Here is a 14,339-nt window from a genome sequence, read left to right as displayed (position 1 = left end):
CTATTATGCTGTACATTAACATTAGAATAATATAATACTATGATTACTCACCAAATTAAATTAAAATTGTAAAAATAGAAAATTATCAGTAGATCAGTAGCTATTTCAATAGATATAAGATGTATTGTGAACATAATTTAGTAATAATAAAAAGCATTTAAACAATATGGCCGATTTTGTAATTTTATTCTGAAAATAGGTTCATAGCGTGCTTCGTACTGATTAATTGTTCCATAGAACAAAAACGGTTAAGAACCACCGATGTATGTACATACATATGTATGTAGACAGAGTATCTCCAGCAGCTGGAGCAGCATTCGTATCCGATTTAAGCAGTGCTACTACAAAGTGAGGTATGAATAAGGGGCGATGAGTCGCTGCAGTGCAATAAAACGCAGTGCAGACGTAGTCGTGTGACATAGGGGTGGATCGGGTACTGTAAAAATGGGACGAAACTACCCTCCCACCTTCCCACCCCAAAACCAGCCTCGACACCGCACTCAGGGGTGCAACGGCGATAATTCACAAGATATCGGCCATATCGCTTTTCACATGAATTATTCAAAGCGCCTCTGTGGCTTCGATGTTACTCACTGTATAATATTTGAGAGGGCGAGGATATATGCGGGATGTGATCCATTTACTTCGAGATCTTTTTATGTATGAAGTGGGTGTTGCGATCGCGTGAAAATATGGTGTAATAATTGGAATCGGGTGTTGTGACTGTTCCGGGGGTTTGGAACTACAAATTGATGCAGATATACACTTTGTATGGAGTTGTTGAAAGTGGACACTTTGTATACATATATGAGGGTGGAGAAATTGATTGGTTTGTTTTATGAAAATGTATGTATTTTGACATTTTAAATTTCCTGAATATTTTTTACTTTATGTATTATGTACGTAGTAACTAGAATTTCTGGACTCGACCCGGTTGGGTAATGACTTAAAAACCGGACTTGGGATCCGGGCTTCAAAACCCGCCGGATCCGGGTATTTATGGATGGTTGTAAAATTGTAGGTGAGTATAAATACATACGTATATCCCCCAATAAGCAAATCTACAGATTTCGGATTGGATATGATAAACTAACTTAAATTGTAGATGGGCCATGGAATGAGCCATTTATAGTGTTTTTCTCAAATTTTTATCCACCCGAGTAACGCCAGGCAATGTCAACTTGTTTTTATACAAAGTAAAGAAATTATTTAAATAAATTATGTAAAAAAACGCCCACTTCCAGGTAAGCTTAAGGTTTTTAAACGATAATATATATTTTAAATATCTTTTAAAGTCATAAATTGAAGTACTAAAAAGTTATACAACAGAACGTGGATTTTAATTTATTTATCTTGGTTAATCCGATTATTCTGTTTTGAAATTCGTTTCTTGAATAGAATACTTGAAATTATAAATTATACAATGAATATTAGATTGACGAATGTAGCTTTCTAAAGTATAATATCATAAATGCTGAATAATTGATATTCATTTGATCACAAGTGATATGATATATAATCATATAGTAAGTAATGTTCGCTAAGTTAAGAAATATTAGGTAAGTTATTGCGTTGAGAATATCGTTCTAGTTTAAATAATTAATTAAATTTAAAATCAAATAACGGAAACATTTTAAACAAAAACGCGATTCAAAGATATTTAAATACATTAATTATTTATGTATTTTTTTAAAATTATTTTTCAATAATATTGTGTTTATTATCTACATACATATACATATTATATTTATATGGGCGATGGGGATTTTACTATTCTTCCTATCGTCTGGGATAAAATTTATTATTATTAATTAGATTTGAAGCGATGAAGAGCAATTTTTTGATAGAATAGTTTATTATACGACAAAACCATTCTAGTATAGTCGTAAAGAGTGAATATTAAATTAATGTCACGGTATCATAAAAAAGTGATTAAACGCCACTGTGGATTCCGTTGCAAATAATAAACCAAACTAATAAGAACGTCGGAAAATGAGTCTGCGCAATATTTAACACAGCGATTCTCATCCGGAAAATTCGTCCAGAATGCGTAAGTAATTTGGATGCAATTTTGCAAGCTCGGAGTAGCACCAGAAGCGTTAATTTTCTATTTTCACGGTGCGCAAGCGTGTGCCAAGCGCACACCGAGTTGCACAAAACTGCAATAACTTTTTGCAAGCCCCGAATAAACTGCAGCATAGCTTGCACCGCTTATTCTGTCACATCTTCTGACATTCTTCCGCAGAGTACATAGAGCCTTCTGGATTCACTCGGACGAACTTTTGCGCACCCGGAAAAGCCGGCGGAAAATCCGAAAGAAATACCAATTGCGCTAAGCGAGACAAAGGCTCACTTCGCTCTGGGAAAACATCATCTTTTTCATAAAAATTCTGCAATAATTTGATATGACATTGCATTCGTACCTTTGTGCATTGATTCCTGAGCAGAATGAATATGATGAAGGCAACGATTAGTACTGCGCCTGCTGCACCAGCTACGACGCTCATCATCGGTGTGAATTTGAAGGCTGTGTGTGGTGAATCTGAAATTAAAAATATTTTAAATACTAAATATCAATCCCATTCATTATAAAACTTTTAAAATATCCTATTTAAAAATACTTTTTGACAGTAAAATAAAATATTTAAAAATACTCCTTCAAATTTTAAGATTTTTTAGTACGTTTAATCCAATACTATTAAACTAATGAATAGTTATCATGTAGATATATGTGAGTTTCACGGTATTTGATATAATAAAATTAAAGTACATATGTACTCTTTTTGGTCCCAAAAAAGTAATTAAAAATGATCTCGACTTTGAAAAGCTCATTTAAAGTGTTGTTAATTTTAAAGACTATGCAAATATATTTTTTGATTTCTAAATGCTTTTTATTATTACGAAATTATGTTCACAATACATCTTATATCTATTTTAATAGCTACTAATCTACTGATCATTTTTTATTTTACAATTTTAATTTAATTTTGTTAGTAATCATAGTATTATATTATTCTAATGTTAATACAGCATAATAGGAAAAAGAGCTCAAAAACCTATTTACAATTCTTGCAAATATATAGGTATGTACATATGTTACATATTACATACTTCCTGGCTAAAATGTATAGAAAAATAAATGAAATAAATAAATATATACATACATATATGAAATCAGAATTTCTTGGTGGAAAATAAATGATTTTATCGACAAATTGGACGGAAGAGTGATTTACGAAGCAGTAATAATGAATGAAACTAATGAAGCCTGTAACTATCTGTATGCTATGGTTGAAAATTAATTATTTCATTATGAACACAACTTGGACAAAAAATTGAGTTACGAAGTAATAATATATATGTAGTATGTTTTATATGTAAAACATGATCTGTTTTGTTATCGCAGATAAAATAATATTTTAAGATTAAAATTGAATTTGAATAAAATTTTGTATGAAGCGATGATTGGGTTTTCAGAAACTATTTTTATTAAAAGTTTAAATAAAAATTATGATTACACGAGCATTTTAGTTTTTTTATAAATTCCCAGAATGATTATTATTATATTGAGATTTATTTTTATAATCTATAATGTTATATCTAGCGAGCGTATTCTTTCGAGAGGGTTATCGTTACCGTTCAATAAACATTAATTACACGAATAAATAAAAATGAACATTTTCTGGTCGGTGATTGTGAACTGGAGAAAAGCAAGGAAGGAAAAAATTCGTTAAAAATAAAAACGTAACACCGCCGTAGAAAAAAACCTGTGAAATTGATGTAGATTTAATTAAAGCAAAATCAGGGAATCCATTTCAGGCTTAATGGTATCCACGCCAGCTAATTAATTATCCATTTACGTTCGTATAAAACGTCCGCCAAAATCTGACTCTCACTCGCAAGAAACAGAATTAAATTTTCATTTTGTTAATGGAGAACACCAGTCAAATTATAATGGCCGTGAGGAAATGCGAAAAAATGTTTTTATTCCGTCTCATTTGCGTTTTACAATCGGCGAGAGACAGACAACACAGATATCGTTTACAAGTACTATCATAACACGCTTCAGCTCACATAATATAATAAGATCATAATGAAATTGAAAAATATGGACCTACACACTTACATATATCAAAATTTACTAGATTTTTAACCATACATTATATTTTCAAAAGAAAATTTTCCAAATACAAATTTATTATAATAAAATACGTAGACGTTAAAGTAAAATTATAGTATAAGTAAAATTATACGCCATATAATTTTACTCATCTCCATAAGTCACAAAGTTATTCAATTTTTCATTCAAATGTCATATATTTGTTTTTAATTTGTTTCAAGTATCAAAGTTTTAAGCCATGGGTATTTCTCAACTACATACATAACTGTTGTTGTAACATTGTTGGTCAAATTGAAATCATTTTGACATCAAAATAAATCGTTTCATATTATAGTGCCAATTTATCTGATTTAGTTGTCGAAACTGTTCTTCCGAAATCGGCTCATAATTTTATTATGATTTCAATTCATCTTTAAATTTATATATGGTTGCAGGTCGGCCATTGACTCAATTTGGGTCAATCTATCATGACACTGATGGCAACAATAAAAAGGAAGTATTAGAAAAAATCGTCATCATCATCTACAGCCAGTCATCATTAAATGCTGGATGAAAGCGTTTCCAAAACGCTTCCACTCGTCTTTGTTTTGCGCAACTTTCATCCATCTCACCCGACACATTTTCCTGATTTCGTCTATCCATTTTCCTTTTACCATTGCATTTTCTCCAATACCATTCTAACACTTCTTTTATCCACTTTTAGTCCATTCTTCTAGCCACATGGCCTGCCCATTGCCATTTCAATTACTTCACTCTATCCACTATATTCACTACCCTCGTCATTTACGTTAGCAGATTTTGTATATACGCGCTTACGTTGCGTACTTTTGTATGAGTTTGAGCGGAAATTTAAAACTATAGAAGTCTACACTTAAAGTAAATATGTATACCTACATAATGAGAGTAATTACTTTGATAAAAATAGGGATGATGAAAAATTGTGGTATCAAAATTCATAGAAGTATTTAATATGCCATTACTTTTCAGGGGTTGATAAATCCGCTTAAAATGAATTGTATCGGTCATCTGTTGGTAAAATTGTATACAAAGCATCCGAATCGTTAGAATTTCAGAAAGAGAGAGAGAGAGGGAGAGAAAAGAGGAGGAGAGTAGATTAATCAAAAATGCAAAACGATTTCCGAGACGGACCGCTTAATCCGGCCCACTAATTGAATGTTTGAGCATCGGGGATTTCGTTTTTATTGGCGAAACGAGGGAAACAGAAGCCGTCTATCAAACTACGAACAACGAACAATTAAACGGTAATTTACCAAACAAAGATATAATTAAGCCTCTCGTTTCTTGCCGCCTCCCCCTCTCCTCTCACTTTCGCTTTTCCTCGACTTCGAATTTTCTTCTCGTCTCTCGTCTCTTTCTCGTTCTCTCGTCTATAGGTTTTTCCTTTTTGGTTCCGCTCGCACCGCATCAAAAATTGTTTAAACTTTCTCCGGTTGGTTTCTGGTACGAAAACATAAATTAAACCGCAAGTTAAATTGCCTACTTCGTTTATTGCGAGGATTAACCCTCGAAGCCCTTCAGGGATTGGGATTGATTCGCTCTTGCGGATAACGGGAAATCTGAAACTCGGCGAGCTGATTGATAACGATTTGTTTTGTCGTTTTAAATACCGTACAAAAACTATGACTAATACTGTATTACACAAATTGAAATTGATTAATTATTTTCATTATTACAGAGTATTTTATATTATGTTCTATTTATATATAAAAATGGTTGAATTATACTTAACATACGATACCACCTTTCTCAGATTTGTAATTTATTTAGTACAAAATTTTTCTCAGAATGTTATAATTGAAGGACCCATGAAAGGTCAAAATTCTACAAATATATTCCGAATAAAATAAAATTTTATACAAAATGTGCTATAAAAGGTTAATACATAAAATATATTTAGCACAAGATCTGCGTTAATAATAAGAAAAGTCGGAAAGGACTTTTATTGTGGCATAAAACTAAATTATGACATAAAAACGGCGACATGTGTAAAACTGATATTTAACGACATTTCGGAATTCTTATTAAAATAAAATATAATCGAGTTTTTTTATTATTGTTTTTAATGTGGCAAAAACTTTTTACATACATTGTATGTATTTACCTATCGCATTAGTGTACCTTTTTTTTAGTTATTTAATTTTGAAATAAATAAATAAAGGTCAATATTGATACAATGTAGAGCTGAACTTGTTTGTTAATATAAAAAAAATAATAATATTAAAAAGCGCATTTATTTTAAGGTGATTTTAATTATTTAAACTTAAATATTTAAAGCACTTGTATCAACCTCATATTTCTACAAAAATTAGATTTTTATCAAGAGGAGTAGAAATCATTTACAATGTACTCTCGATTACCCATGCTTGAAATTAATTCATTAATTTTATTTTATTTATTTTTGAACGAGAATACGTAATTATGAGTAGATTTGGAGCATTGGTTGATTAGTTGGATGTTTTCGTTAAATTCTTACATATGTTGAGTTATTTATTTAATTACATTTTGCATTCAATAATAATCTCTTATAAAAAAAGCAAAATTTTTGATTTCTAGTCTTGAATGACAACTGAATTTTTACCGCCTAATGTTACAATTCTACAATTCTACGGACGGATGTATCATATCATCAATGAAACAGCTTTACCGTGGTATCATCTTCTCAAAGCTTTTGCTGAGGAAGATGATGACTATCAATTTCTAGAAAAAATTAGTATGTAGGTATACGGAATAGCAAAATCTTGGTCGAAAGTAAAACCAATAAAACTGTTTTGTTCATTGAAATTTAATATATTTATCGGATTAGTGATTAGGCAAGTGATAAATCGGAAATGTGGAGATTAACGAAAATCGTTTCTATTGTCAATCACACACTTACTCACAAAAGACACTCAAACAATGGAAATACAACAAAATGCCTATACCCTTCAGGTATAAACAAAGATTACCTAAACAAAATCTGCTTTAGGTCATCGAATTTAGAGAGTCTGTAATTAGTATTATGTATTAGATGTATTATGAGCATTTATAAGAAGTGTAAATAGGTTTTTGAGCTATTTTTCCTATTATGCTGTACATTAGCATTAGAATAATATAATACTATGATTACCAACAAAATTAAATTAAAATTGTAAAATAGAAAATGATCAGTAGATCAGTAGCTATTAAAATATATATAAGATTTATTGTGAACATAATTTCGTAATAATAAAAAGAATTCAAAAAACAATGGAAACGATTTTGAAATTTGATAATTTAGATTATCCATGTTTTTCAATAATCCGGTTGCATACTCTCCAGCATTCATCCTGATAATCAAGAGTACACTGTATATACTTCTTTCATCGACAGTTTGATTTTATTTTTGTTGACTGAAAGTGGATTTATGAGGCATACAAGACAGGGTAACGATATGCTAAAGCCCAACATTTTTCACATTATTATTTCAATTGTACTGTGAGAAACGATGGAATACACAGATACGTACACAATGAGCATATTGTAGTACTCCCTTTTATTCGATATAGAATATAAGTGAATTGATTTTTATATCGGACGAGAATAGAGCTGGAGGATGGGGAGGTAAGATATGATAAAGTGAGCTCGATATCAAAAGGGAAATAAATTGCCTTCTATTCACTAATAAATATAGGAATCCTTACCAATCCCCTTTTCTGATGTCAATTGCTTTTCAGGGAGACGCAAGGTGGACGTCTGCATCACGACAGGTTCGCTTCTGCCCTTCGGATTGTACGCGACCACACCGGCCAGGTAATGATGACCTGGCTCCAGGCCAGAGGCTGCGAACCTCGGGACCGCAGACGTCAGATTTATTTTCATCTCCTGCACAAGAAAAATATCGGAAAAGAATTAATCAAAGTTGATCTGTAATAAAGTAGGAGTTTGGGCGGCTTTGGAGTTGTTCGCTCACCTGGGAATTAGTTTCTCTGACTTCGAGCAGAAACGTTTGCGGCAGACCTCCGTTAAATCCTTCAGCGCAACGGACCGTGAACGAGTTCATGGACACGTTCAGGATGCTGCAGTTGTGTACCTGGTCTGGACGACCTGTGGACAAAAACAATACCTGGTTAAAACTTGGCATACATATGTGAAGATCTGATTGATTTCAAATACTCGGTCTTGACGAGTAAAAAAAATAGTGGAAGAAAAATAGAGTAAAAAAAAGAGTAAACTGCCACTTCCGGTTGAGGAATGCTTACCAGATTTTATATATAACTTGGAATTATGCTTAAACTTCTACTTATGAAATTTCAGTTCAATAAACCAGAAGGTTTCTGAGAAAAACATAAAAAACCTCGATTATCTAGAGCAGCGGTTTCCAAACTAGGAGGCGCGGACTATTGCCAGGGGAGGCTGTCTATTGATTATTCTGTCTATTGCAGTGTTCAGTATTTTTTTTTAAATAAAGGTTTATTATTTAAAACGTGTCTATATTATTATATCTATTAAAAATAAAAGGTAGGGAGGCGCGGAAAATATTTTTTTTTAGGGAGGCGTAGTTGCATAAAGTTTGGAAACCGCTGCTCTACAGTAAAGTAAGTATTACTTCCGGTTCAGATAAAAATATGTAAAATAATATAATATAAGGTTATAAAGATTATTATTTCTATTACATGTAAAAAAATTTCAGTCCGATTCAGTTAGCGGTTTGGGAGATAATTGAATTCAAAAACTTAAAAAAAGGGACACCTATAAGGGGAGGTACCATTTCCAGTGAACTTAAAAATTTGAAAAAAATTTACGTCGTATCGATAAGAATTTCAGTAACCGATACTATGTTTCAATTCGATAGGACTAACGGTGTTAAAAAAATACACACACGCACAGATACACAGGCAAACAGACACACACACACATTTTTTCTAGATCACACACACATTTCATGAATACGTGATCAGTAATCGATTCTGAATTCAAATCAGTCAAAATCTCTAGTTCTAGCGTTTAAACAATTAAAATCTGACAAAGCGAGAGAGTGGCGAAAAGGGAAAAAACGATGGGAACAGTGTGGACAAATGCGCCAATGAGGACAATATACGTCACCAAGAAAGATGATGCAGTATTTTTAAACATAGTGGACTTCATTTCCACACATATTGATGACCAAACCGAGCAAAATAAAAAGCGTAATATGCTAACCGCCAGTTCACGCTGCTGGTTAAGATGTGGTTTTATGTCAAACTTATTTCAAAATTGCTATTTGATAGTACGACATCCAGGTCGTTTCGCTATATTTTTGAAAATTTTGCACATTCGAACGATCATCCTCTCCACATTGAAGGGTCGTCGCTTCTGTTACACCAAACTATCTGTCACACGTGACACGTTGATATCCGGATATTGCCGGAGGAGAGCTCCTTAATGCTCCTCATCTTGCTCGTCTATATCGCCAGGATCAGCCCGATATTAGTCAGGACTCGAGGGCTGGGGTGAATATCCTCATTTGTACCTCTGTTCTGGCAGCAGCCGTTGCATAAATCTCGCATACACACATATAATACACTCAAAAGCGTTCAGTTTCGGCAAACGTGTACGACTTTAAATATAGTTGTATATTGTGTGTATTTTTCGTTGAAATCAGCGGTTTTCCAGTGCTATGCAGTCGGAAAACAAAAATTCGAAATGCACGTTTGAAATCATAAGCCGACTGCCTGTATGTAAATTTGCTCGGATACGTATTTGTTCTACATAGTTCTGTAGGATAAGCAAAATACGTGTGCACACAAAAATGTTTTCTTTTCAAGCTGCATATTTTGATTTCCATTTAAAATTTTGAAAATTCGAAAATATATCCTCACTTTTTATAGATAGCGAAATAAAGCACATGATTTATATTTTATCTATATTTTATTTATGTAAACAGCAGCAGCTGAGATACATAAATGAGTTGCCTTTATAATAGATTAATCCGAAATTTCTTGTTGTCTCTCTAAATCGAGTAAGAAAGACGAATTGTACCTATAAATAGTTGTATTGCGTATAAATCAGTCCGTATTGCGTATACATTAATGTTTGATTTAATTATTTATTTCAACGTTTTGTTCACGAATCCTGATATTTCATCAATATAAAATTTGAAATTGAAATTTACAGGAATATTGTATGTTTAATCGAAATCTTAATTTGGATATTTTTGCACCATCATAATGGCGGAGGATCCATTTACTTATATTGATGAGCAAAATGAGCTATATGGCAAAGTATGAAAATGATCGGATAAGAGGCAAATTTTTTCCTGAATTGTAATCGTAAGTGAAACGTAAAGGAGGTATGTAAAAAACCGAAAACTGGCTTTTTCTTTCGTGTGGTTTTTTGGAACCCCTACACAAAGATATTATGTACATATAGTGGGTCTCTACCGAAATCAACGCTCACGTAATACCCAGCAGATTTCATACTATGCAAAGAAGATTACATGCACAGATTATTATTAGTAATATACATGCAACTTATGAACACCACATGTACATATATGCATAAATGCATGGCTTAACCGAGGGACCGATGACGATAACTTTGCACCAAGTAATTACAAACCAGTCGCGTGGAAATTGAGCCTTTGCTCGATATTAATACGATTTGTTACGGTTAGCGTGTGCATATTCAGATAGATGCAACCGAGTTCTCTGGAGAGATCGCATTTTGACATAAGGTAAAGTACCTGTTCCGCATTAAGATGATGCTTCATACATATATGTATATGCATGTACCTACAATATATGGGAAATTTCACGGTTGTTCGTAAAGCAAGATGCTTGTCTTATCCTCGCTAATGATTTTGCCGTATGAGCGATCTGCTGAGCACATTATTCCGGTACGTCGATTAAGACGATAGTATACGCGTCATAAGGTGTAAGATACGCTATATTGAAAAAAATATATGGTAGTGTATAAAAACTAACGTTTTGCTTTTAGCACTTTCGATCTTGGGTATCCCCGTGTTGAGTATCTTCGGGATGATGGTGATTTTAAACTGATGGTTTGTTTAAGAACATACACATACGCAAGATCGTGTCTTTTAAGTTACAATACGTTTATTTTGATTATCAATGTAGATATTATAAAATTCTAATAGTATTAAGGAAATTGATTGATCTCAAATGAAGTAAAAAACGGGAACTAATTATTTGGTAGGTTAAAAATAACGAAAACGATCAGTTAAAAATTTAGATTAATGATAATTTATTAATTTATTAATTTATTAGCCAGCAGCATAGCTCGATCGTTAAGTTTCAGTCTAACACCAAGCTGATCCCATGAGCTGAGCTCGATTGAAAATAATTTTTCTGAGTATATCTGTAGTGCTGCTGGTCAGACCTGGATATTTGTGACTTCTGGTCGATCGTTTCCTATCAGAGTTTTCCAATTTTCTCTGATTTCATTGTTGAAACGGTTCCCGATTAAAAATTGGCTAAAATCCTTCCTACCTACTATGACACCACTATTTGAGTATGATTAATGTACAATAAAATTCATAGATGTCTCGTTAATTTGCGAGTTTTTCAGTGTCTCGTAATTCAGCGACTTGTATAATAAAAATGCTGTATTGTTTGTAATAGGCCAGGAAGGCACATTAGGGTTTACCTGTAAGGCCTTCCTGGTATAAAATATAATAAAATAAAAATGAAATAATATAAATGAATTTATTTTTCGATCAGTAATTAATTAAATAAGTCATCAGATAAATAATATAAATGATGAGTAAAACCAAATAAATTATGATTTTTGACAGTTGGATGATAGCGCATCGCCTATCTTAAATCTTAGCAGCCTACACTTATTTATTTAAGGGTTAGGTTGGGTTAGGTTAAGTTAGGGTTTGTCCTATTCATTTAAGATTCGGTTGTTATGGTTGGTATTTATTAATTTAACAGACACGCGAGAACTGAGACAGTGATACTGAAATAAACCTGGAGCGAGGGGCGAGGACCGAGGGGTTTGAAAACGGAGAAGGGGTCAATATTTGTTTATGAACGATGTTCAAGTTATTAAAGCCGGGTCAAACACATATCCGAGAAAAAGTCAGTCCAAGGGGAAAAAAATCAGGAAGCCAATAGCGTCAGCAAGTGAAAGAAAGCCAGTTGAAAAATTAATTCGAAGTCCAAGAGAAAAGCGAGAAATCAAAAAACTGATCGGTTAAATAGAGGCCGTTAATCCAGTTTCGAGTAACAATAAAAAGGAAATGATACACATTCAACTCGTGTGATTAATTTTTCGCGAAATTTTACTACTTTTTTTTAAATCTGCGCTCAGATTACGCTCTAAAATTTACGATCGGCTACGGTAGAAAAAGAAAAGCTGTTTTTCGCAAACTATTTTGCTATATATCTCTACGGAATTGGATTACGAGGGGGCGCAATTAGTAATTTTAATGTTTAATTACAGTGAAACTCTCTCCTGCGCGTCCCCCCTTTGCCCATTCTCTCTTGACGGTATTTTAATAATTGAAAAAAAGAATACGGTTAATTACGCGACGGGAAAATATATAAATTTCCTTTTTAAAATGTAAACGGATATCATTTTAATGCTGTATTTTTATTTAAGAATTTTAACACGACCATTATGACGATTAATGTGGCCATTAGCGGTTGAAAGGTCGGATAAATGATATTTTGTAACCTTATAGAAAATATACATGTATTCAACTATAATATATCTATTATATTTGAACACGTTTTAAGCTTATAGATAGATCTGCACAATTTCAAACCGCAGAGAAAGTATTAAAGTGAGTTTACAGTAGGGAAACCATATTATAAATAGTAAGAAATAGATTTATTGAGACTGTATATACATATGTATATGTAGATATGCACATTAAGTTCAATTTGAGAATCAAATTGAATTTTATTATATTAAATTAAAAACAAAGCTAATATTATAAATGTACTAATACAGATACAATACAATAATACAATTAATACAAGCATTTTTAGACAATGCGAATTTGTACAAACATCATCCACAGTGACATACATACATACATATATGGAAAAATTTATGCAGCATTTTATTATAGAAATTGGCAAACCTCAAGACGCTGAAAAACTTGAGATTTTCAAGAGAGATCGGAAAGGAAATGCTAATTTACAAGAACCGTTTCAATGAAAATCCAAAAAATTGCCAAACTCTGAAAGGAAACGATCGACCTGGAGTCGCAAACCAAGGTCTGGTCAACAGCTACTAGTGGGAATCGAACCGTGATCACTCCACTCAAAAGCATATTATGCTAACCACTAGTAAAAGCCACTGGATAATTATTTTACATGAAAGTGATTGAAATATTAAACGGCTAGTATCCATCGTTCAGTATACAAGTTCAGTTCAGTATAAATAATAAATTCATTCAGTATAAATAATAGATCAATTCTTTCAATATAAATAATAAATGGGCAGTATTAATGTTAAATGGCAAGTTTTAATTTGACAGATGGCCAGTATTACTTTTTTAATTGGGATCAACACACTGTTGGTAAGATCTTAATAGACAATTCTATCCAACAGGCATTGCTATTTGTTCTGGCGAATGTATATCAGATTATAAATTTATTTTATATTGTCCATTTGTTATTTAATAGTTTGTATAATACTGACTTTTTTGTTAATAAAATACTGGCCGAAAACTGATTTATATATGTACTAATCGAAATTGATTTAAATACTGTACACTTTTTACCGCTTAAAACCATCCAATTTGGGAAGATGAATGTTATGATAAAGAAACCGTACATTAGAAGGTAAAAAAGCTTGTAATATTAAGTTTATATAAGATCGGACTAAACTAGAGTGATAAAAGCAGCTGTTATAGGTGTTTAGTTATTAACCTGTGAGTTGTGAAAGGGTGGTAGAAAGAGGGTTATGGAAAGCGAGCTGTCATCACTCCGATCCAAGATTTTGATATAAATTTTAATGAGCTCATTACAGATTAAACTCATCTAGTTACATGTTGGAGACATTAGCTTACTTCAATGTTAGCCAACCCCATATTTCAATATGGGGTTGGGGTTCAGAGCAGCATAGCTCAGTCGTTAAGCTTGTGCCTAACACCGAGAGTTGATTGAAAATAATTATATCTGTAGTGCTGCTGGTCAGACCTGGATATTTGTGACTTCTGGTCGATCGTTTCCTATCAGAGTTTGCCATTTTTTTCTGATTTCATTGTTGAAACGGTTCCCGATTA

The 14,339-nt window shown here is 32.5% G+C and overlaps 1 protein-coding gene across 1 annotated transcript in view; it reads right to left on the bottom strand.

Annotated features, from left to right (window-relative positions):
- Positions 1-2,332: 2,332 nt before the first annotated feature.
- side-VII (sidestep VII transmembrane protein) overlaps positions 2,333-14,339 on the bottom strand; it is a 278,712-nt gene continuing 266,705 nt past the window's right edge. The window contains exons 13-16 of the mRNA XM_077445052.1: positions 8,070-8,203; positions 7,801-7,981; positions 2,424-2,542; positions 2,333-2,359 (exon numbers count right to left, since the gene is read on the bottom strand). Coding sequence (XP_077301178.1) covers positions 2,333-2,359; positions 2,424-2,542; positions 7,801-7,981; positions 8,070-8,203 — 461 coding nt within the window. The remainder of the gene's footprint in view (positions 2,360-2,423; positions 2,543-7,800; positions 7,982-8,069; positions 8,204-14,339) is intronic.

This window comes from Arctopsyche grandis, chromosome 13, assembly GCF_051622035.1.
Source record: "Arctopsyche grandis isolate Sample6627 chromosome 13, ASM5162203v2, whole genome shotgun sequence".
NCBI classification, from domain to species: Eukaryota; Metazoa; Arthropoda; class Insecta; order Trichoptera; family Hydropsychidae; genus Arctopsyche; species Arctopsyche grandis.
The sequence above is the reverse complement of the archived record's forward strand: the minus strand, read 5'-3'. Positions and strand labels throughout refer to the sequence as shown.